The sequence below is a fragment of the Pseudogymnoascus destructans genome (assembly GCF_001641265.1).
Source record: "Pseudogymnoascus destructans isolate 20631-21 unplaced genomic scaffold scaffold_5, whole genome shotgun sequence".
Classification (NCBI taxonomy): Eukaryota; Fungi; Ascomycota; class Leotiomycetes; order Thelebolales; family Thelebolaceae; genus Pseudogymnoascus; species Pseudogymnoascus destructans.
This window is the reverse complement of record NW_020167524.1, coordinates 1505762-1529798: the sequence shown is the minus strand read 5'-3', so window position 1 is coordinate 1529798 and position 24037 is coordinate 1505762. Positions and strand designations below refer to the sequence as shown.

General features: G+C 46.9%; 5 protein-coding genes across 5 annotated transcripts; all 5 read left to right on the top strand.

Annotated features, from left to right (window-relative positions):
• Positions 1–2038: 2038 nt before the first annotated feature.
• Positions 2039–4302, top strand: VC83_02695 (uncharacterized protein). The gene is made up of 3 exons (XM_024466351.1): positions 2039–2624; positions 2674–3053; positions 3104–4302. Exons 1-3 carry the CDS (start codon positions 2226–2228, stop codon positions 4173–4175), a joined length of 1851 nt encoding a protein of 616 aa, XP_024326154.1. The 5' UTR covers positions 2039–2225; the 3' UTR covers positions 4176–4302.
• Positions 4303–4902: 600 nt separating this feature from the next.
• Positions 4903–7392, top strand: VC83_02694 (uncharacterized protein; the record flags this gene model as incomplete). The annotated part of the gene is made up of 3 exons (XM_024466350.1): positions 4903–5137; positions 5190–6866; positions 6920–7392. The coding sequence occupies 3 exons, from the start codon at positions 4903–4905 to the stop codon at positions 7390–7392; spliced, it is 2385 nt and encodes a 794-aa protein (XP_024326153.1).
• A 1601-nt stretch (positions 7393–8993) lies between these two features.
• Positions 8994–9503, top strand: VC83_02693 (uncharacterized protein; the record flags this gene model as incomplete). The annotated part of the gene is made up of 1 exon (XM_024466349.1): positions 8994–9503. One exon carries the CDS (start codon positions 8994–8996, stop codon positions 9501–9503), a length of 510 nt encoding a protein of 169 aa, XP_024326324.1.
• Positions 9504–10220: 717 nt separating this feature from the next.
• VC83_02692 (uncharacterized protein) lies at positions 10221–14036 on the top strand (the record flags this gene model as incomplete). The annotated part of the gene is made up of 4 exons (XM_024466348.1): positions 10221–10306; positions 10365–10562; positions 10623–13045; positions 13114–14036. 4 exons carry the CDS (start codon positions 10221–10223, stop codon positions 14034–14036), a joined length of 3630 nt encoding a protein of 1209 aa, XP_024326200.1.
• Positions 14037–19533: 5497 nt separating this feature from the next.
• On the top strand, positions 19534–19881 carry VC83_02691 (uncharacterized protein; the record flags this gene model as incomplete). The annotated part of the gene is made up of 1 exon (XM_024466347.1): positions 19534–19881. The coding sequence occupies one exon, from the start codon at positions 19534–19536 to the stop codon at positions 19879–19881; it is 348 nt and encodes a 115-aa protein (XP_024326165.1).
• Between the last annotated feature and the right edge of the window lie 4156 nt (positions 19882–24037).

Below are 24037 nucleotides of genomic sequence, written 5' to 3'. Positions count from 1 at the left end.
TCGCTCAGCCTCAACTGATGGCTCATCATTGAGCAGCGTACGCAACGCTCACTGGGGATTAAATGGAAACAAGCCAGCACCACGGTATGCTGACTCAATGTTCTGATGGTTGCATACATCAAGCCGCGCCTGGATGTATGCCTCCATCCATTCATACTTCTGTATGCGCGCAAGTTGCACTTGGTTGAGTGGGGAGAGCGCTGCCGTTAGACGCTGTTTTAGTGGGCTGAATATCGCAACATCTAGCGGTTGTAGCAAATGCGATGTATGAGGGGGAAGTATCAGTAATACAATACGGTTCTGCATGCAATGCGCAATGAAACTCCCACTAATGTGTGAGTCGTGGCCGTCGCATATAAGAAGCCGGTGCTGACCATCTGCTTTTGCGCGTGTTGTTGGCTCAAAGATGCGTTTTAACCACTCTAACCCATGGAGATTGCTTGTCCAGCCTTTCGTATTCGCAGAGAAGAACCACTCGTTGATGATTGTAGGAGGAATCCATGATTGGAGAACGTTCTTGCCCTTAAAGATCCCAAGGGGTGGAAGGATGGTTCCGTCTGCGCAGATGCACTCGACCATTGTAACCCATTCCTGACGGCCAGGATGCGCTTGATGCTTTGTACGAAGTGTTGAATCAAGTATAATTCGAGTAGATTCCATTGTCCCAATCGAAAATCCAGATTCATCCATGTTATATGTGTTCTCTTCTGTGATTCCGAACTGTTGAACCACCTCGGTGTACGCATCAAACCATGCTGTAAGCACTGGTTTTGTTGCACCGTCCATGCGTACAGTTTCGATCTGTCGTCCGATGACAACCTGTAGATGGGGGTGCCGTTTTATGAATCGCTGCACCCAGTGGTAACCAAGGGCAAACCGTGGTTGGAGTGGAAGTGAGTTTGGTGTCGCGTCATCAAAATTGAGTGATCGGTGCGACTGGATTTCTTCAGCTATTTCCTTTAACAACCGATGCCCAGGAGAATAACCGCTAATTGTTAGGTTCTTAATCCACTTCAGAAGTATCGTCTCTTGCGCACTTGATAAACTCTGCTGTTGCTGATGGGCTTGAGAGCGTGTCAAACCTCCATTGGCGCGACGCGTCACAGAACTCTTAGGTAACCCTAGCACTTTCTCAGCGTGATATGCGCTCTTATACTTCCCAGATTTGACGTCTAATACTGCTTGGGCTATTAAAGTCTCAGCAATACCCAGGTATTCACGACGATTCACTGTTGAGTTATTTACAATTATCTGAAGTTGGTGGGGGAAATCCACCGCGTTACCCAGTCCCCCGCAACACCGTCACTTACGTTAATGCCGCCAACTTCTTGGCGGGATGTTCATATGATGCTGGTTCAGTAAGTACGTCCTCAGGCAGAGATTTCCTAGTTTCACGTGACAGAACGAAGTAAATGGCGATTTTTAACTGCCCGAAACAGAATTTATCCTTCTAGGAGTTAGCGTCATCGCTTGACAGCTCCCACGCCCCTTAACTTCCTAAAGCAGTAACCACTAACTTATTTCTCGAGGTACGAGTATGTTATCATTCTGTAACACTCTCGCTAAGTGCGATCTGCTTCTCCAGAATCTGTGTGAGACATTTCCAACGACAAGCCTTAATTGCTGATAATATGCTATACCTGAAGTCATTTCTAGGCCAAGACTGACAGAATTAAGGCCTCTTCGTATCCCTTATAATGGATCATGAACTCCTTTTCCCAATACGGGATCACGTGATGTCACCTTGAGGCCTGGCGAGATTGCTGTGGGTGGGTGGGGGCGCAATGGGATATTGTAAGTCAGATCTCTACTATTTTGCCATGAGTCTTAATGAAGACGCAAATTCACAGTTTTGGAGCTTTCACGACTTTCATGCGGGTTCATACGCGGTTATTTGTCGTCTTTCATGGCTTGGATGGCTTGGTTATCTAATCCTTACGCAACCAATCCGCGCCCCTTTCCGTCCCTAAGTCGGATTTGCCGCCATGCCAATGCGCGCCCTATCCACTCACCCGGGAGCGCCTCAATTACCCAAAAAAATTTGCCTCTCCGCAGATTGATATCGATAATAGTATCTGCTATTGTTCGTCGTATTTTCCAATATCTCGGTTCAGTTTATGATTGTATAATGGCTATTACTTGTCGCCGCATATAATCGCCACTTTGGGCGAAAACTTCACCGCCCCTACCTACATATACATGCTGGAGTCTGCAGCGTACGTGGCATGGCTACACAATCTCCCCCTACGGGAGACCAGGTTTTGGTAAAATCGGGGATTATCCCTGTTCCAGAGCTAAAAGGAGCTTCTCCAGTTGCAAAACCAACAGACATGGACGACACGGAGAAGAAAAGCCCGCTGGGTGACGCTCCTGGGCCATTACACCTCAATTATGACATTCCCACCACTAGCGGAAGGGGCGATGATGATGGTATTGGGCGAGAGCAGCCAATAGGTGCTGATATCCAGAACGGCAGTGAAGGCGACTTGGGTGATGAAGCTCTCGAAGAGGAGTCGTTGGAAGCCAGAATCGAGCGGCTCGGTCGTGAGCGACCCCAAGAATTCAAGTCCCTCTGGGCTGAAATCGGTTTTGTTTTCTCAATTTCCATGTCCCAGGTGCTCAGTGTAAGTCAGGTCCCAAAACACTCGTCGGTTTGGAATTTAATAGCTGCAGGAATACTTCGTCTCGGGATTCACCGTCGTTCTCCCGACCGTGGTTGTGGAGCTAAACATCCCCAAAGCATCCAGCATCTGGCCTGCATCAGCCTTTTCCCTGGCCATTGCGGCATTCCTGTTGGTGTTTGGCCGTCTCGGGGACATGTATGGCGGCTACCCATTATACGTCGGTGGCATGGCTTGGCTGGCCCTCTGGAGCTTGGTCTGTGGATTCTCTAAGAATGCGATAATGTTAGACGTTTGCCGTGCCCTGCAAGGTTTGGGATCGGCAGCATTTTTACCAAGCAGTATGATGTTGATAGGAAGCATTTACAGACCAGGGCCGAGGAAAAACCTTGTATTTTCTATTTATGGAGCTTGCGCGCCGATAGGATTCTTGTAAGTCATTTTTCGCTCACACATCGTGATATTGGTACTAACAACACTAGTACTGGCATCTTTTTTGCAGGTATTGCTGGGCAGTATACCACATGGGGCTGGTTCTTCTGGATTGGCATGCTCCTCACGCTCATCACCACGGCCACCTCATATTTTTATATTCCCTCCGACACCAAAGACCGCCGAGCGTTAGGTATCAAAATGGACTGGCTAGGCGCAATTTTGATAGTTACCGGCCTAACTCTATTTACCTTCGCCATAATAGATTCGTCGCATGCACCCCCGGGGTGGAGAACGCCTTACATCTATGTTCTCTTCGTCGTCGGCTGTCTCCTACTCCTCACTGCAGTCTATGTCGAAGGGTACGTTGCTGCTGACCCTCTAATCCCGGTATCCATATTCAAAGTGCGCTACATGACACCTCTCTTCTGCGCGCTCTTCTTCACTTACGGGTCGCTGGGTGTACTTCTACTCTTCGCAACATTTTACATGCAAGCTATCATGGGCGCCTCTCCTCTCCTCGTCGTTGCCTGGTACACGCCAATGGCTCTTGGCGGTATCTGCATCTCCACATTCGGAGGCTTCATCCTGCATCTCCTATCCGGAACGGTGCTCATCTACGTGGCCGGCGTCGCCTGGATCCTCGCACCGCTAATGTTTGCCATCGCACCTAATGGGGCCAATTACTGGGCCTACGTCTTCCCCAGCATGATCTTTGCTACGATGGGCATCGATATCACCTTCAATGTAGCGAACATCTTCATCACCACTAGTTTACCCAAGAAAGAGCAAGGTCTGGCCGGCGCTTTGATTATGCTGGTTCTACATCTTAGCATCTCGGTTTGTCTTGGGTTGGCAGATATCGTGAATATTTCGACTCTGGCTAAACTTGGACAAAAGAAGAGCTACCAGGCAGTATTCTGGTTCGAAGTCGCCTGTGCGTCGACTGCGCTGCTGATTTTGGTACTGTTCGTGCGTGTGAAGAAGGCCGAGAGTTCTTTGACTGTCGATGAGATGGCAGAGATGGAGGAGGTAGCACAGCGAGAAGCTGAGGCACGTGGCGAGACAATGAAGCTGAGTGCGACGAGATCAGCTACGGCGAACCCTACTGGACATACTTGAGGCTCTAAGGCGCCTCCAATCTACAGAAGCTATCAGACCTTACACGTAAGGAGTTGGATACGTCACGACGAAACCTCATCGTCTCAAATATTATTATGTATCATCTCATGGACCTCATCTATTATACAATACAATATATATTATACTTTTAATCTCTCTGCTTCAGTATATTATAACGCCTCCTTGTTTAACTACCCTTGTTGTAAAACTGTATTTTAGCGGCCCCTTCATTTATTTCAAATATTATTGCATCAGAAATTTTATCTTTTCATGCTGCTTTCCGAAGATGTAACTTATTTGTATTACTAAAAGTTAAATACAGTTTCTAGTATGTTCACCTAGCAGAAAAATGGTACACTACTGAGGACACGAGGGTGAGATCTAGAAGGCACGAGATATGATACCATCGTTCCTTCCTTCTCGCAGTTTTCTTGGGAGAGCATGAGTTTTATACCAGGAAGGCACAGAATACCTTCGTTCCTTCCTCCCTGTAGATTGCACAAAAGTTCACAAGGAAGCTGCGAAGGATGTAGGCGCTATATGAGGAACAGGATGCCGTTGTTCTTTCCTTCCTGTAGCTTCCTTGGAAGAAAGTCCATGCGGAAGCTGCGAAGGACGCAAGATTGACAGTAGGGCGCTGCATGATTCCGTCGTCCCTTCCGTTCTAATTCTTCAAAAGCATCAGGCCAACCTACTTCATCCAGCCTGTCTGCTTTCCCCCTCTGCAATGCTCCAACTATTGGGCATCATAGCTATTATTATCCACGACGTTATGACTCCCCATCCCCGTCCCCGCGTATTATATTGGGGAAAATTGGAGTCAGCTGAAAAGCTCAGAGCCGATTCTGAGAAACTCGCGCATTTTCATGCCACGAATCTTATTAATTGGAGCATGCCGCAGTTTAGATCACAGGGCACGCAGACAGACGATGGGTGGGAGATACATGTCCCGCACATTCAAGGTGAGTATAATGCAGTGCCGTTGGTTCATAGTACTGATGTTGGGCACTGAAGTCAAGACTGTAGTTCAAAGTAAAGACAAAGGCAAAGAGGCGAAACGGCCCAAGCATCCGAAAGTCATTGGCACATCCATTATACGATTACCGAAATTTACCAAAGGACTGGGAAGAGTAGTTCAACCAGTGAAGCCATCAGCAGAGACTAAAGGTAAGGGGAAAGTAGTTGAATCATCAGAGCCATCGGATGCCAAAGGAAAAGGAAAAGCAGTTGAACCACCAGAGCCACCAGATGCTAAAGGCAAAGGGAAAGCAGTTGAACCATCAGAGCCACTAGATGCCAAAGTGAAAGACAAAGCGGTCCAGACGACGGTGCTGCCAGATGATAAACGAAAAAGCAAAGTAGTTGAACCATCAGAGCCACCGGATGCCAAAGGCAAAGGAAAACCAGTTGAACCATCAGAGCCACTAGTTGCCAAAGGCAAAGGGAAGCCACATGAACCATCTAAGCCACCAGATGACAAAGGCAAAGAGAAAGCAGATGAACTACCAGAGCCACCGGATGCCAAGAGCAAAGGGAAAGCAGATGAACTATCAGAGCCAGCCGATGCCAAAGGCGAAGACAAAGCGGTCCAAATGACAGAGCTGCCACATCGCAAGTATATAGACAAAGCAGTTCAAACTCTGGATACAAAAACCAAGGCAGTCCAAACGACGGCGCTGCCAGATATCGAGTACAAAGACAAAGCAGTTCAGACGCCAGATAACATAAGCGAGGACAGATCAGCTGAACCACCAGGACTGCCGGTTAACAAAGATAAGGGCAAAGCTGTTGAATCATTAGGGCCTTCCGATGAAAAGGGGGAAGGCAAATCTGCTGAACCGCTAGGGCCGCCCGATGACAAGGGAGAAGGCAAAGCTGTTGAATCACTAGGCTCGCCCGATGAAAAAGGGGAAGGCAAAGCTGTTGAACCGCTGGGGTCGCCCGATGACAAAGGGGAAAGCAAAGCTGCTGAACCGTTAGGGCCGCCAGATGATCAAGGGAAAGGCACGGCTGCTGAACCTCCAGAATTGCTAGATGACAAGGGAAAAGGTAAAGCAGTCGAACAACCAGAGCCACTAGATGGAAAGAGCAAGGATGAAGCAGTTGAACAACCAGAGCTGCCAGATAGAAAGGGCAAGGGCAAAGCCAACGAGGGACATGCATCTGCATCAGACGAGATCAGGCAGGCGATCAAGTTGCTCACCGATGAGCACAAGGCTACTGTCTCGGCATTGAGGTTCTCTTACCAGGAAGCTTTGGATAAGGGAATTACCGATGCTAGCACGTCACATTGGGAGGAACTTAAGGCCCTCGCTTACAAGTACGATGAGGCGCGAGGAAATATGCAGAAGGCGCTCGATGCTGCAGGCAAACAACCACAGTCTCCAGATGCCAACGGCAAAGGAAAAGCTGTCGAGGGACAGAAGTCACAACAAGGTACGATAACTGACCCACAGAGTGGGATTTTATTGACCTGGAAAGATGCGTTAGCGCCTGGAAATCAGACACCTCGTCAGAAAAGCAAAACTGCCCCCCATAGAGGCATTGGCAAAAGAACACGGCAAGAAGAAGAAGCCTTTCCACGAATATTTCCACGATCACGTCCACATAACTTCACCGGCACATGGCGAGAAGATCTGTCCCACCCAGGCTGGGGCCCGATAGAATGTGAAAATTTTAAGGTCATATTCAGTATGAAACCCAAATCTAATATGTACGCATATGCTTATGCTGACAAAATCCAGCCGCAAGTGCATACATGACTCCATTCTGGGTACTCACTGTCCCTACAGCATGTGAGCCGCTCGAGAGATACCGTTGCCTATGGAACGCGGGAATCAGGCTCTACACCAAATTCTTTGAAACCATATTTAAGGAGGAAAAGACGTTGCAAGTGGGGATGCCGGGAATGCTGCACTTTATTGGGCTGTTCGAGGGGTTTGCCAAAACTGGCATTTTACAGAGGATGATCCACGCGTCTATGAGCATAATGACCCAGCTGATGGACCCAAAACAGAAGAGCAAGTTCCCCATAAAGAATCTTTGGGATGTGGGAAACCGAGTGGAAGAAAACATCAATCACTGGTTCAACATAAACGTAATATTCCACACACGAATGGTTTGGTATAAGAGGTTTTTTGGCTTGTTATCAGTCCATGGCGACGCTCTACCAATTCCACTTTCAATGATTGCGCCATCGAGGGCTTTGCCAAATTAATAGATAGATAATCCCAGCTGGCCATTGGAAACTGAGGCTGAGCGCATGAGTTGCCTTCAGGGAGAGTAACTGTCAAAAGGGGGGGACTGTATTGTCTCTAGCGTTTGATATATCTTGTATAGGGGTTAGGCAAGGAGATAGTCGCCTCGGCGGCCTCGATGGACTCGACGGACTCGACGGCCTGAGGCCGTCGAGGCCGTCGTCGTCGCCATAGCGAATAATAGTATTGTTCCAACCGTACCATAAATAAGCTAGATCCACAAACAACCTTCGTGATACAACACCGCCGCTTTCAGCTTGATGGTATGCCACCGAGACCAAATTCTTCGCTGAGTACACGCGTTCCTTCCATCTCTGTTTATATCTATAAAGATATCCAGCACCGGTGCATAGCAAATAAAGGAGTGAGTTTGGAGCACCAGCTGAAGAGAAAGACAAAGACACCGGCAAAACAACCTTCGTGATGCAACACTGCTGCCTTTAACTTGATGGCACCAAAACGAAATCCTTCACCGAGCACACAACGCTTTCTTCCATCTCCGTTTATATCTATAAAGATATCTAGCATCGATGCATAGAACATGAAAGAGTGTTTGGACAATCTGCTAAAGAGAAAGACAAAGACACTTCCCACAAATCCAATGGAAAGGAGATTCCAGCTATGAGAAGGAGACTCTAGCAATAAAAATGAGACCAACAATGGAAAAGCTCATGAAAAAAAAATGCTATAGCACATAAAGGGGTATGTTTGGAGCACCAGCTAAAGAGAGATACAGACACCGGCCACAAACAAGGCTCCAACGACAACGAGGTTCCAGCTGTGAAAAGAGGTTCCAGCCATGAGAATAGGATAAGAGGAAGACTCTAGCTGTGAGAAAGAAACTCTTATGATAAAGGAGTTCATTTCCAAATGATGCTTCATCTGTGGTATGGCTCACACCACAGTGAGTCTCTGGCCATGATAGGGGTCAAGCTGGAGTGAGTGTCCAGCTGTGAGAGGGAGACTCTGGTTGTGAAAAGGAGGTCCAGCCATGAGAATAAGATATGAAGAAGACTCTGGCTGTGAGAAAGAGACTCTTGCAACGATGGAGTTCATCTTCAAATGATACTCCAGCTGTGATGGGGCTCAACTGGAATGAGCCTCTAGCCACAGCAAGCGCCGGCCATCCCACAACCATAGCGGCAACAGAGCACGCGGGGGTCAAATCCCCATGACCCCCTAGCCGCAGCAAGACAACAGCCACGGCGATGGGGGTCACGCCAAAGCCCTAACCTCGACTTTGGCGTTTGAGTGCTATTGTAACAACACAACATCACTCAAAAGACAACTTCACAGCCATGCCTAGGTTGTCCCCGGCCGACAAGGCTGCTGCTAAAAAGCGTGCCAAGCAGATCAAAGATGCCGTCGAGCTCTGTGGAACTGCTTCATTCTCCCGTGAGAGAAGCCCCATTGCTGCTGCCAACTGGCACCATGCTAACATCAACCCACAGGTGTCATGATGATGACTCAGGAGGAACTGAGAACACTCATGCTGAATCTTGGCGATCAACGCCCAACTCGTATGTATTGATGATGAACCCTGTGAAGTCCTATCACTAACATGATCACAGGCGAGCCTGGCAATACTATGCGCAAAGAAGTTATGAAGCTCCAAGGGGAGAAGTTCCAAGCCTTCTGCAAATATGGCAGCGTCTGGGACAATGTTTCACAGCAGTACGAGGCCATTGATGCTGCTGAAGACCGCCTCCGCAATGATAAGGGTGCCACCCCGGAGGAGTTGGAGGAAGCTATCGCTGTGCTGCAAAAGTTCCTGGATACCTCGGACCCGATCCTCAACCATGGCTATGATCTCATTCGCATGCTTAATGATAATGAGGCCCTTTCGCTCCGCCAGCTTGTTGCGGCCCAAGGAGAGGCTACGATTTATCGTCAAGATCGCGTTTACTACCAAATCAAGGCCAGCCGCGCTACACTTTTTTGCAGAAAGATCCGCACCAAGATAGTCAAGCCCTTCAAGGTGTGCGCTGCTACGGCTAAGAAGATTTGTCGCAAAATCAGGAAGGCGAAGAAGAAGAAGGGGAAGAGACCAGCAGGTGCACTTGTGGTCTAAATCTTTCCCAGCAAACTCTCGGAGGCAATTTTTCTAGTCCACGACCTGTTTGTCAGTGGGAATCCAAGCTGAGAGTTTAGGACACTTGATACAACTAGATATCAGGTGTAGATACAGGCCTTGTGTACCATGCAATAATACCAGAGAGAAACAGCAGACAGAATGAACTGAGATACAAACCACCACTCCCAATGGGTCTTTCTTTTGATTTGTGAAGCCATAGATAAGATAGATGACCTACAGCCCACAGCCTGCAACTACTATACCTACCGCACACGCGTCGTTTCGAACCCATCCCCTCCAACAGCCTCCACAAAATCCTCCAGCGACGGCGCCAACACTACTGTTGGTGTGTGATCCACTCCTTTTCAGTCCAGAGCCACAAGCTTCCCTGAAGCTTGTGGCTCTGGACGGATGGGCTCTGATGCTTTTTGGTGCCCCATCAAGATATAGGGTACTGTAGAGAAATACACACCCGAAGACATTCCAAACATTATCCTTTGAACAGCCACAGAATCAGGTCCTATTCGTTGGTAGCTGGGGATCAATTTGACAATCAATTCGGCGTAGGGAAAGAGCATGCCGCCCTTAGAAAATTGCCGATAGGCCGATAAGCCGAATCACACATTCTTCATGGATACTGCCGCCGAGGCTCGATAAGCTAGCCGAGACGATTTATCAAGGTGGCATGAAGGTAAGACATGGAGGTAAGACAATATGTCAAGACAACGCAAGCTCTCCAATAACATTTGTGGCGAATATTTGATATTGAGGCTCGACGGGAGCGTGGGGCATCACGTGAGGTTTGTTACGAAAGAGGGTTAGGGCTTAGTCATGGGTGTGGCTGAAAACACGATTCAGATTCCTCGTCGTGATTCCCAGCACAGAATATCCACTTGTTACTTTGGCTGCAGGGTGGATATCGAAGACAAAGCCTTGCCTCCATGAAATCGGGCATCTACCTGTTTTGCTGGCCGACTGGCTGAACGCAGCCTCTCAACATTACCAGCGTAGCGCGCCTGCTGCGATGATCTGGTACTTTCTATACCCGTTCAGAGGGTGAGTGCTACATCCCAGGCAAATTGCATGCTATTCTTTGGAATCTAACACTTATATTAGGACGACTGAACCTCCGAGTCTTAGCCCCGCACATCCCCTTCGGCGCAGCTTCACACGATGTGGACGAGAAGCTTCTCGACATCCAGTCATTACGATATTGATATCAGTAGCATTAGCGACATGTTTAATATACCCATTTCCATTTCTTTACACGAACAACTTCACAAATGGCGCCTCGAATTTACCCCACCACGTTTGGACCGCTGCACAGCCAGTACAGGAAAATATAGGCGCCGAACCAGATGTTGTCATGAGATCTATATGGGTCCACGGCAGCTATATGAAAGCCCTGGGTCGGGATGTGCTACTAGCCGGGCTGGAGATCCAGGATGCATTGTTGGGGCAAACGATCAACTTCGACCCTAAGCTATCCGCGGGACTTGGAAAATCTGCGGGCCACGATGGGCCCCTCAGCTTAGAAATGCGAGACTCCTTTCATGCTATCAATGGCCTCAGTGAGCAGTCGTGGTTCTTCCATTCCCCGCTTCTATACTGGTCCTGCTCTCCAGATGCCATCGCTGAGGATGATGACATTGTTTCTACCGTTAATGAAAGTTCACGGCGCTCTACATCAGTCAATGTGACTCTCAGACACTCGATTGTGTTTAGCGGCAAACGCTTCGAAGACCACCGCCTGGTAGCTGCCGATGCTCTGGTCATAACCTTGGTCCACAAGCTGGACTCTCCTGTTGGCCGGCAATGGGAGAGGCAGGCCCAAGCATTAGCACAGTCATCGAGAAGCCCATGGCGCATGTATCCACGCGATGGACGCGTAAACAATAGCCAGGTCTACGAGTTCAAGTTCCAGCCACTCTCGCTTCAAGATGATATATTCCTTGCAATTGCGTATAGCATTACAGTAATCTACTTCTTGCTGAGCTTGACGAAGCTGCGAGCGCTCAAGTCTCGTTTTGGTTTGATGTTAACTGTTGTCGCGCAAACGGTGATATCTATCATGGGAAGCTTCACAATTTGTGCCATCCTAAAGATTGATCTCTCGAGAATCCCTCGGGAGGTGTATCCCTTCGTTGTCGTGGCAGTTGGGCTAGAGAACATGTTCCGCCTCGTAAACGCCGTCATTATAACTCCATCCCAGAGCAAGACATCATCAAGAATCGGTGAGGCCCTCGGTCAGGCAGGCCCTATTGCGTTGGCTGGTGTCGGCCAGGATCTGCTGATCCTTTACCTCCTATCTAAAGTCGTCGCGCCTGGTGTTGCTGCCTTCTGTATCTTTGCAGCAGTTGCCTTAATTTTCGATTTTGTCCTGCTGCTTACCTTCTTCGTGGCCGTCCTGAGTGTCGATGTCCGAAGAACGGAGTTGAGTGACTCCTTGGAAACCGTGAAATCCCAACGCAAAAAACTCGGTGCTGTAAAACCGAAGAGGCAAAATGCGTGGGTGAGCGCCGTTCTCAGTGGCAAAACTCCAATCTCTACACGCATCGCCGGCACCATTGTAATGGTCTGCTTCATCTTGGTTTTACAAGGGCACTTCTTCAACAATGAGTCCCCGCTTCGGACGCTATCACGAGCGTTGCAATTCGTTCGCCCAGATCATCAGTTGTCATCACCTCCTCCAGTTTCGCAGCTATCTGTAGACATCAACCAAGCGAGGTCCCCAACAGCCTGGCTCCGAATGCAGGACCACGAGACTGCCCGAGAAGTCATCCACGTTATCAAGCCAGATACGCATAGCTACATTGCCCGCGTCTACGACCCCTTGGTATTTGTGCTTGACTCGTCGGACCGAACACCAACCAAGGCAGGCGTCCGAAGGTTCCTGCCCGCCGCTTATGACTTTGCCCGGAATCAGTCAACTATATTTGTTGTGAGCGTTCTGATTGTTGTTGCTGCCATTTCATTGCTCATGAATTATCTCCTCTGGAACGAGGAGGACACGAGTCAAGACGACGACGGCACAATTCATAAGGAGGACCCATTAATGACAGTTACAACACTGACACCAGGACATGATCTTGATGTTGTCATGCTTTCGGCGTCGCCAGACGGTGTGGTTGTTTCTGTTGGCCTGGATCGCCGCATTAGGGTCTGGGATCTGCAACAAAATGATCGGAGTCACTATATATCGCCTACCACCAACGAACTCTACCCATTTCCGATCCTTGCTATGGCAATTGACGAACAGGCAGAATGGGTCGCGCTCCTTTCTGTGACTGGCAGATTGATGCTGTGGAATATCAATGAGAAACAATGGGGTCCCTCTCGTATTATAGGAACCGAGGCTCGAGCGCCTCCATTGTTCTCGTTCAAATCCGCCAAACCTGGATCGATTGCTTCTTTGCTGATTGTCTGGACAAGCGGGCTCTTGATCGAGGTTAACTTTCATCTTGAATCTGCGAATCAGATAGTTGAATTACAGCCATGGGAGGGTCTGATTTCCTCCGCCAAACAGTTTGTGGCAAAGCGTAAGTTTTATAACCAAAATGATACAGCGATCATTTTCTTATTAGAATCCCGAGCTGACACATATTAGCTACCACCACAGATACAAAGCCCTCTCTCCACATCGTCGTACTCACCACAAAAGGCACCATCCATCTCGCCTCCCAGCTCGACAACAAATGGGACTCCACCACCATCCCACTATTCCCCCCCTCCGCCCCCCAAAAAGTCAAAGCCATCCTCCCCCTCCCCAAAATTGGCCTCCTCCTAGCCATCACCGACACCACCGCAATCCTAATTCACATCTCCTCCCAAGCCACCCTCCACACCTTCACCGACCTCGATGCAAGACCCTCATCCCTCCAATGCTTCCACACCGTCAAACGCCACGCCTCCTGCGGCCACAACGGCCTCGCATCTTTCTCCCTGGCCTATAACAGTCGCTTGACTGGCAACCCGGTCCTCCACACCTACTCCCCTTCCCAAGACGGCGATCTCATCTGCGTCACGCCCTCTCAGCCGCCCAGCAATCCACCTTTCAACACCTGGACTTCCGCTATCCTCACCATCCATAAAGTCCCTCACGACGGGGCCTGGCAAGCTCTCCCGTGCGGCGCAATCGTGGGCATAACCAAACACCGCGCATCCCGCCGTTCATCGCCCTCTGACTCCTCCTCCCGCAGCAGCAGCGCATCCGGCCTCCGTCATCGTCGCGCTGGCACGCCTCGCGGCCAGAGAGTCGAGGAGACGGATGGCTGGGAGGCGTGGACGCTGTCGGCGAGGGGGGAGAGGCATAGTGTTGATTGTGCCGGAGAGGGGGGGCGAGGGGAGCAGCTGTTTGTGATGGGATGTGAGACAGTGGTGGGGGTGGGGAGGAGGAGCGTGGCGGTGGGGTTTGGGAATATGGTTAAGGTTGTTATGGTGGGGAATGAGAGGTTTGAGGGGGAGGAGGGGGCGAGGGTGGTGAAGTTGGGGAGGAGGAGGAAGGGAGGGGGGAGGGGGTTGGGAGGTTAGGAGGATTGTGGTTTCATGAGCGAGTGGGCAGGATGGAGGTTGTGTTGGGTGAGAGATGATTTTGATAAATGGGTCAGCAATATTGCATTTTCATGAGCGGAACGGCGGATTGGAGGTTGCGATTTTGATCATAATGATGGATTTATGGACATACCAAAAGATACCAAAAATCGATAGACAACCGAAATATTCATATTTTCCTCGAACATCTACATCAAAATATTCCAAGATAGGAGAGCGAAAGCCATAATATACCTTACCTTCCCAACTTGGCAATTAGAATCCAATTATCCGCCCGCAAACCTATTAACTCACACCCAGCCGTCTGTCCTCTGCAACAAAACGGCAACGCGAGAGGGATGGAGGAGGGGTTGTGGGGGTTGGGGGGAAAGGTGCGATAGTGGAGCTGTGTTTGGAGGGGGATGTACATATACTCGTATCGTCAACACTTCATGTGAGATTAATACTTTCTGTATCGACGAGAATTGAGCCGGGGGAAATCAGAGGATAAACTATGCTATTAAACAGGAATTCGATAAGACGGAGAGGAATAAAGGGAATCGTCCACCCCCTCTTCCCCGCCACCTCCGCCACCCTCCCCACGATCTTTTTGTCCACCTCCGCTAGAGGTTGCGTTGGCGTGGGTGGGAAGAGGGTGACGAGTCCGATTGTGGGGTTTAGCAGTGTAAAGAGGATTGATGAGGCGTTGGGGGTGAGGGGGAAGAGGTTGACGGAGGATGACGGAGGAGGAGGAGGGGTATTTGGAGGAGTTGTATCAGCCGAAGAGGATTGTTGGGCATTAGTAGGTGAGGGTGGGTGGAGGGTGACTATTATTTCAGTATGCTGTTCGCTTCGCTCACAGTCGGAGGAAGCGAGTGTCCCCCAGTAAGCAAGTGTCTCCTCTCAGGGCAAAATAAGTAGGCATCTTCACATAGAAAATTATATAGAAAAGTATGTATTTCTTCTCATTTATTCCTACAACGTGAAAACTACACTCTCCTCATCACTTTCATCAGAACCATCATCTCCTACCATATTACTACCTCTATTTGCCCAACTACCCCTTCTGCTTATAAGGATATCCTCGGTAGAGGCCTCGCAACCAAAAAAAAGGCACGCAGTCACCGATGTTCAGCGACAATGTATTCGACGCAGATATGCCAGCCACCCGTGCACTCAGCCTGCACTTATAGCCTGGTATGCCGCTCAAGCTCAAGGTCGCCAACTTAGCCAAGGCCAAATATCCTCAATTCTTTCCACAAAGTACCAATATCTCGACTCAGATACATGGAAGAAGACTGAACTTGGCATAAAGAGAAAAAGTAATGGCGAATATCCTGAACTCAAGAAAGCTCTCTTCGACTGGCAACAATGCATGCAAAAGAAAAATGTGATCATTACTGGTGACATTCTAAAAACTAAGGCACACGAACTTTGGGACCGTCTGCCACAATATACTATTCATAGGAATGAACCAAAATGGTCTAATGGCTGGTTAGATGGATTCAAGAAGAGATTTAAGATTAAGGAATATGTTCGACATAGAGAAGCAGCTGCAGCAGACATCCACAATCCTACAAATATCGCGCAAATGGAAGATCTCTGACAACTATGCGCAACATATGCAGATAAAGATATTTTCAACATGGATGAAACTGGGCTCTTTTGGAAGATGACGCCAACTCGAACGCTAGCCACTGAAGCTTCGAGTGGGGGAAAGAAATCCAAAGATCGGATTACTCTCGCATTTACGACAAATTCGACTGGAACTGAGAAGCTAGATATATGGGTTGTGGGAAAGTCGAAGAATCCTCAATATTTTAAAAATATTGATGTTAAGCGCATGCGGATTAAATATCGATACAACGAGACAAAATGGATGACAGGGCTAATTATGAAAGAATACCTAGACTGGTTAAATGAGAAAATGAAGCATCACAAGATACTGTTATTATTTGATAACTTCTCTGGACATGAAGTCGGAGTTGAACTTGTTGGTGGATTACAAGGTTTGTCGAATGTTCGAATTGCTTGGCTTCCACCAAATACGACATCTCATTGGCAACCTCTCGATCAGGGAATAATTGCAAGCTTCAAACTTGGGTATCGAAAACAATGGATTAATTACATGTTGCGCCAGCTCGAGGCCAATAAGAACCCTAATAAAACAGTTAATATTCTAAAGGTGATACAGTGGAGTCGACTTACGTGGGAAGCACTTGAAGCACCAAAAATCCAGAAGTGTTGGTGGCGATCGACTCTCATAAAAAAACCAGAAAATATGGATATGCGTCAAGATAATACTGCTGAGGTCAAGGAACTGGGAATGGAAATTGCGAGGCTACCAGGAGATGTCATGCCAATTGCAGATTTTCTCAACCCTATAGGCGAAGAGATAGTTGACAGAGATGAAGATATTTTCAAAGCTGTAGTACAGAGATACACTATTACAGAGTAGGATGGGATTGCAGACAGGGACGAGGAAGGGGAAGAGGAAGAGATCCAACCATCACTTGCGGAAGCAAGCTAGGCGCTGAATACCCTTCAATTATTTGCTTCCCTTGCTGAAGATGGAGGTCGGATTTCAGTAATAAAGGCATTAGAACAGATTGGCAAGGATATCTCGCAAGAGAAAGTCGCGAAGAGTACCCACCCAACATTCACTAGATGGCTGGGTGTCAAAGTAGCATACAATTTTTTTTTTTATATATATTCCTCAGATTTCTGTGAACCTCCACATAAGGATATCCTCGCTATAAGGATGCCACGCCCGGTCCTGAGGGCATCCTTATATCTAGGTTCAACTGTAATAAGAACAGGTGGGATTGTATCTCCATTTGTAGAAACAGCTTTAACAACTGTAATTAAGCTTCAGTTTTCAGGACTTAGTGTGTATAGCTCATGAACTCTAATTAGAACTAAAACTTGCTCTCTACCTAGAATCCCAATTCGAAATCTAGTCTTGTCTATATTCCATAGATTGCTTGACTTGATCTTATGCATTTGCAAGAATCCTTTATATCATTAAAACCAATTAATGATAACTGATTTGTCATGTGTAGTTGTCCGTTGCTTTGAAATTAGTTTTGTAGTTATAGTATGAAACTTGTAAGGGTTTAGGTAGGCAACGTGCTATAACCGTAGGTACGAGCAATAAGTGTGGTATTTAACAGACTAATCTCTAAGCACTTACTAATAGAGGCTTAGCTACCTTATCCACTACAGTCAAATGCCGCTAAGACGATGTTCAGTTAGCAGATATATTTAATTGTGCGATATATTTTCTCGCACTGAATCAAAACACCATATATTGTCCGATATTCAAGATAATCGTCATTCTGCCTCCAATTATCATATTATCCATCAACCAATGTGTGTTTCTTGACCTTCAGAATGCCTCGAAAGTATTCTACTCAAACAACGCCGTGCCCTTCGTGCCTGGGCTCAGAAACAACATCAAAAGCCAACTCAAAAGCAGTGTATTGAATGGTTCCTCCAGCAATATAACCACAAACTTAGCCAGTCGACAGTCTCTGAGTCTCTCAGCCATCACTTTGACAGCCTTGATGAAGCTCCTAATACCAACAGAGCACGATTACTGTCATACTGACATTCGTTGCACTCAGTTTGCTATCAAACTCAAGAGCAAACTTAGAAATCTCCTCCTCAAACCTACAAGTCACTATACATATTTTGGCTTGTCACACCAACAACAAGAGCAATACTACTCAACGATTGCTACAACCCTCTATGATTCATTACACGTCATTGCTCCTTAGTTACTGGGCCGATATGACCACATAGCATATCTCTACAACCCTCTATGATTCATTACATGACATCACTCCTTAGTTACTGGGCTAATACTACACATGACATATCTCTATCAACTAGAGGCCTAGGAACATGAACGATAGCTCCAAAAGCTTCTACAACCGTCTATGATTCATTACACGTCATCGCTCCTTAGTTACCCACAAGATTGGTTAAGTTATGACATAATCTGTCTATAGGGGTACTCTGACCTTGGACCTCCTTTCACTTCCTATAGGCTAGGAACATAGGAGATGGTTCTATGGGATTCTCTTACGTCGACTACAGTTACCAAGCCTGGTTAGTCATGGAAAGTCTTGGAAAATGAGAGAACTACACTCCTTTAGCATAAATAGGATTGCCCTTTCCTTAAGAAAGGGCAAGCAGACAATACAGTAAATCAACTATCACATACTTCCACGTCTTTTCCAAGCTTCCAAGCATTGATCTTGTTACTCCTTGTTTCTGAAAAGTCAGTGAGGTGCTAAGCCCTGACTTATCCCTGAGTTCTCAGACTCAACATTTGTTACAACTTGTCTAAACCACTCCACTACATCATACACCTGATTGCTGCGTTATGGAATAGTCTAAGCTATGACCCTTTGGCTCTGTTTCCTAAGACAGTGTGTTGTCTTAGTAAAATCATCCCTTCCTTGGGTGGCTAGATTCTCACATCTGGTGCACCCACCATTACAATTACGAACTAGAAACTGGCCTGAAGTCGAAAAGCTTCTTCTTACTTGGCAACTTCGAATTGAGTCGAATGGAGGGTTTACAACTGGTGATCTACTTCAACAAAAGGCGCGACAAATCTGGGAACGCCTTCCACATAACAACAGCACAGTCTGCCCAGACTTCAGTGTAGGCTGGCTTTGACGATTTAAAGAACGACATAATATCAAAGTACGAATTCAACACAGAGAAGCAGGCTCAGTTCCAGAGTCAGAAGATGAAATGAAGGCATTACGAACAATTGCAGGGGAATACTCGGAGGAAAATATCTATAATATGGATGAATCAGGACTCTTTTGGAAGATGATGCCATCTCGAGGACTTGCTACTCAATCTCAGGCTGGATTAAAGAAGGATAAGACTCGGATCAGTCTTGTATTTTGTGTCAACGCTTCTGGAACAGATAGACTTCCAGCCTGGATCATTGGAAAGGCAAAAACACCGCGAGCTTTACGAAATGTTAGTGTTTCAACAATAGGTGGTATATGGAGATGGAATAAGAAGGCTTGGATAAATACAACTATTATGGGCGAATGGCTTGAGGCGTTCTTCGACATATTGGCACTCGAGAAGTTCTCTTTACAATGGATAACTTTACAGCACATGCTGCTGCTCTTGAGCTTTACCCCCCTCCTTCAAATATTCATATTTGTTGGCTACCAGCTAACAGTACCAGTCGATATCAGCCTCTTGATCAAGGTATCATTCAATCTTTCAAAGCCAATGGCTTTCATATATGCTTGAAGCCTTTGACAACAATCAAAATCCTATGGATACAATGAATCTACACTTAGCTATTTGATACAACTTGGTTACAAACACAACAATCTACAACTGCTTTCGAAAATCAACACTTATTTCAATGCAAATCCCTCTTCCTACAACTATTACCCCTCTTGGAATCGGAGAGCTTTATGACAAGGTAATTAGAGCTGGGAACATACAAGATGTCATGGCAATATCAAACTTTCTAAACCCGGAGGAAGAGAAGGATATACAAGATGGGATGGAGGAATTGGGACCAGAAGAGGTTTTAAATGAGGTCTTAGAGGAGCATCTAGGCCAAGGCAGTACCCAAGATGATGACGAAGAGGAGGAGCAGCTAGAGCAGCCTGTATTTACTATACAGAGTGCTCGTCAAGCTCTACAAGTTCTGATTGGGTTTGCTGAAGGTCAAGATGCTCTCAAGGCAGAGCATTTACGAGTGTTGGAGCGTCTAGAGTCTATTCTTGATGCTTTAGATCAAGATAGCAGGATACAGTCACGGCTAGATGGGTGGATTATGCAAAATTCAGTATAGCGATATATCCTATAGTACGATATGATTTGTTGGCACTGAATACATCGTCTTAGCGGCATTTGACTGTACTCCTTCAGAGTTGGGCCCCTGCTGTCTTATAGTCTTTGCAGCGCTAATGGCAGCCTTAGGCTGCAAGGCCCCTTTAGCAGCCTTAGTGCAGACCTACGACTAACCCTTCCTACTTCCTATTAACGTTCGTAATAGCATAACGAGCACCATAGCGTAATGAGCACTAAAACCCCTACGTTACAACTTCAAACTTGTAAACCACAACAATGGTAAGATGTAAGAGCCTCTAGATTTAAGAGAAGGAAGCTCATATAGCTAAAGCTATAATAGCTTACTAGAATCGATAATTTACAAGCTTTAAGATCGAGAAGCAATGTTTAAAGCGCTTAAACATTAGTTTACAGTGTTGCCAACAAAGTCGCAAGAACGGAACTATAGGTTATATAACATCTATAACATAGGTGAATTAGGTTTTGGGATTAGTACAAGCTAAATAAACTACATAGTAGTTAATGCTAATATGCATACACATTAAAAAGTTGTTCCTAGCTGTTAAGAGTGGGTGTTAGTCATTAAGTGAATCTCTATAGATAAACGTGTCTTGCTGCCACTTATGATTTTCAAAGCTACAACTATAGACAGCACTTCTGGATGAATCAAGAGCAGAGCAAGCTATGATCGCCGTGGAACAACTCAAATCGTTCCATGAACAACTCGCGACAGACATCCAATTCCTAAATGAATGATCTGCCATGTATGCAAACAAGAAGCGCAGTATGAATCAAGAGCAGAACAAGCTATGATCACCGTGGAACAACTCAAATCGTTCCATGAACAACTCGCGACAGACATCCAATTCTTAAATGAACGATCTGCCATGTATGCAAACAAGAAGCGCAGTATGGAACCTGCCTTCAAGGAGGGGGATAAAGTATATATACTCCGGAAACACATCAAAACGAAACGACCAAATACGAAGTTGGACTTTAAGAAATTGGGACCATTCAAAATATTGAACAAAGTCAGCCCAGTTAATTACAGACTGCAGCTACCCAAGAAGTCTAGACTACACCCAGTATTTCATGTCTCACTACTGGAACCAGCAAGAGGAAGCACCCCGATTGCGACCGATACAGAACTACAACCAGAAAATGAGATCATTGAATATGAAGTCGAAGCGATCCTAGACAGAAGGTTAGTAGGACGCAAAGAACAGTTTTTGATAAAATGGAAAGGTTATGAACATACGGACAATTCATGGGAAACGGTAGGAAACCTTAGCTGTCCAGAATTGCTGGAGGCATTTCACCATCGACACCCCAATGTTCAAAGAAGCCATGAGACAGGACTGCGAAGAAGTCCTGGTCGGGGGCTACGTCCTCAGAGACAGTAGTGGGAGGGGTGTGCAAGAGAGCCCCTTTGGCCTCTGCCTCCCTACGCTCCTTTTCCTCTGCCTCATCTAGCTTGTCCATGGTTTTTAGACCATGACAAAGCATGTCCTTAGCACGGGAACAAAACAAGCGCTGTTGTTGACGAAGTCGAAGGATCTTGGCCATCGCTGCCTCCTCCTCTGCTTGCAAACAATGCTCCTCACGTTCTATCTTGTCCCAGTCGCTAATAGAAGGAACACAAGCATCACACCGCGCATTGACGCGAACACATTGACTACAGCATTTCGAATCGTCAGAAACAACACACTTCAAGTGTTTCTTTTCGCAACGGTTACAAGAAGGCATCTCGAAGCCAGTAGCCAATATCCTTTGGGAAAGAGCAAGACGTTCTTTGATTTTGGTATGTTTGGAAGAAGACATGGTTAAAGCCTGACTGTCTATGGACAGTGGTGGGCGCCACCCTACCTAAGTAGTCAGCATACTACTTAATCACCAAGACCTAGGGACTAGGCCTATTAGAGGGGGACCTAGTGTTACGGCTAAGTGCTAGTGCTATGGCTAGCGCTTACGGCTGCAACCTCACATGATGGATAACATTGGATATCATGGATATTATGTTATCCATGTTATCCACAGCGATCCACGGAATGTCATGTGATGGATAATATTGGATATCATGGATATTATGTTAACGTGGTTTATCAGTACGTCGGACATATCAGTACGTCGGACACTTTCCATTGGCATTCTACTTTGAATATCAATAAATCAACCATAACATATTAAATTAACTATAACTAAGCGGAATCAGATGAACTAGACATATCTATAGCTTCTTGACAAGTTCGCGCATTATGACCAGCTTTTCCACAGATCCCACAGCATCACCTAGACGGTTGCCCCTCCTTACGACTACCCCCAACCGCACGTACGTCGCGTCGTACCTGCTCATCCACATCCTTCTGTGCGATAATAGCCTGTGCATCCTCTACTATAAGTGCACCTCCTTCACGGACACGAGCCTTTTTAGCCCTGCGGCGTTTGCTAAGGGCTTCGTTGGCTGCTCGAAGGGTACGTACCTCAGCAGACAGAAGGGTGTTCTCATGTGCTAGTCGCTCCGTACCCTTTGCCAATGCAATAACTGTCCCGAAGAGTGGAGTTGGCGAGCTTCCTTGGTGACGGGCAATTCAATTTCGAACGAGGGTTGTTTGTGAAAGAGCTTCAGTTGGGTTGGAAGGGGTCTGGGAGACCCAAGGGTTGGTGTTGGCAGTAGAGGATCTAGAGGGAGTTGGAGTCCGTAACCTCACGTCAAGCTTTGGAAGCACTGCTTGCGGGTCGAAAGGCACTAAGCCAGCTCCGCGGAACCCGGACTGGGCGTTTTGGGCTGTCATGGATTCCAGATATGCTGCTCTAAAGGCGAGAAAGAACTCGACCTTGGTAATGTGGTTGATATGAGCCTTAATGAAGGTCTCAATCTGCCGACCATATGCCCGCTTCAACACACTAAAGCACCCGACATCAAGTGGCTGAGTTAAATGAGACGAGTGGGGAGGTAGTCCAAGAGTTATAATGTTGTGTGCCTTGCAGTACTCTTGGAACTCAGCCAATTCATGACTCTCGTGCCCGTCTAACACCAGCATTCGATATGGACCCCTTGCACGAACAGCAGTATGTTTGTCGAAGTGTTTCAACGATTCTAGACCCATCTCATTGTTTGTCCATCCATTGCTTGTCGGTTTAACAACCCAGTTGTGTGGAAGGCCGCCGTCTGTATACCAATTTGCAAGATGATTCTTGCCTTTAACTACCAAAAATGGAGGAATACTCCAGCCGTCACTGTTGATACAAGCAATCGCTGTAGCCCATTCCCGATTCCCTGGCTGAACTGCCTTACCTCTGCCAAGTCGATCTGCATGGGTAACAACCATTGCAGGGCAAATCACACCCATCATAAACCCAGTTTCGTCAAAGTTATAGAAGTCGCAGTCCAAAACACCATATTTTGCCCTCATATTTTCCACTAGTCGAAACCACGCGCCAATTAGTTCAGGATCTTCGCACAAGGCCCTTTGGAAGTCGTAAACGCGATTAAAACGCGTCTTTAATTCTGGACGTCGTTGTACAAATCGGTGGGCCCAGAGCTTCCCGACGCGCCTCCCTCCACGCGATTCGAGTATAAAATTTGCCATATCTTCTACACCAGCAAGCCAGGGTGCAAATCCTCTTGAATCCATATCAAGTATATTCCGAATAACCACCTCCTCTTCTAGTATAGTTAATTTCATCATTGCAGGCCGGCGTTCGTAGACAGTAGTTCGGCCGTTCATTCTGTCGCAGAGTGTAGAATGAGGTACTTCATAGAGCTTAGCAGCCTTCCGACGACTTAGATTTTTTGATGTTCGGATAGCCTCGATAGCTAGAATGATTTTTGCTTCTTGGGTAATCACTGACATAATAAAATGTCATACTGACATTCGTTGCACTCAGTTTGCTATCAAACTCAAGAGCAAACTTAGAAATCTCCTCCTCAAACCTACAAGTCACCATACATATCTTGGCTTATCACACCAACAACAGAAGCAATACTACTCAATGATTGCTGCAAACTCTTCTACTACATCTGTTTATGCTACATACATCACGGCATATCATTTGAACACTCATTGAACAAGTTATTAAGAAAATCTCCTCCTTAAGGGGGTGGGCCAATACTACCACATGGCATATCTCTACCAACTAGAGGCCTAGGAACATGA

What these genes read in the sequence shown, in the direction of transcription:
- VC83_02695 (XM_024466351.1), top strand. Translation starts at nt 2,226, where the DNA reads ATGGCTACACAATCTCCCCCTACGGGAGACCAGGTTTTGGTAAAATCG. An exon ending in CCATGTCCCAGGTGCTCAGT is followed by an intron (nt 2,625 to 2,673) that starts GTAAGTCAGGTC and finishes TAATAGCTGCAG; the next exon opens with GAATACTTCGTCTCGGGATT. An exon ending in TGCGCGCCGATAGGATTCTT is followed by an intron (nt 3,054 to 3,103) that starts GTAAGTCATTTT and finishes TAACAACACTAG; the next exon opens with TACTGGCATCTTTTTTGCAG.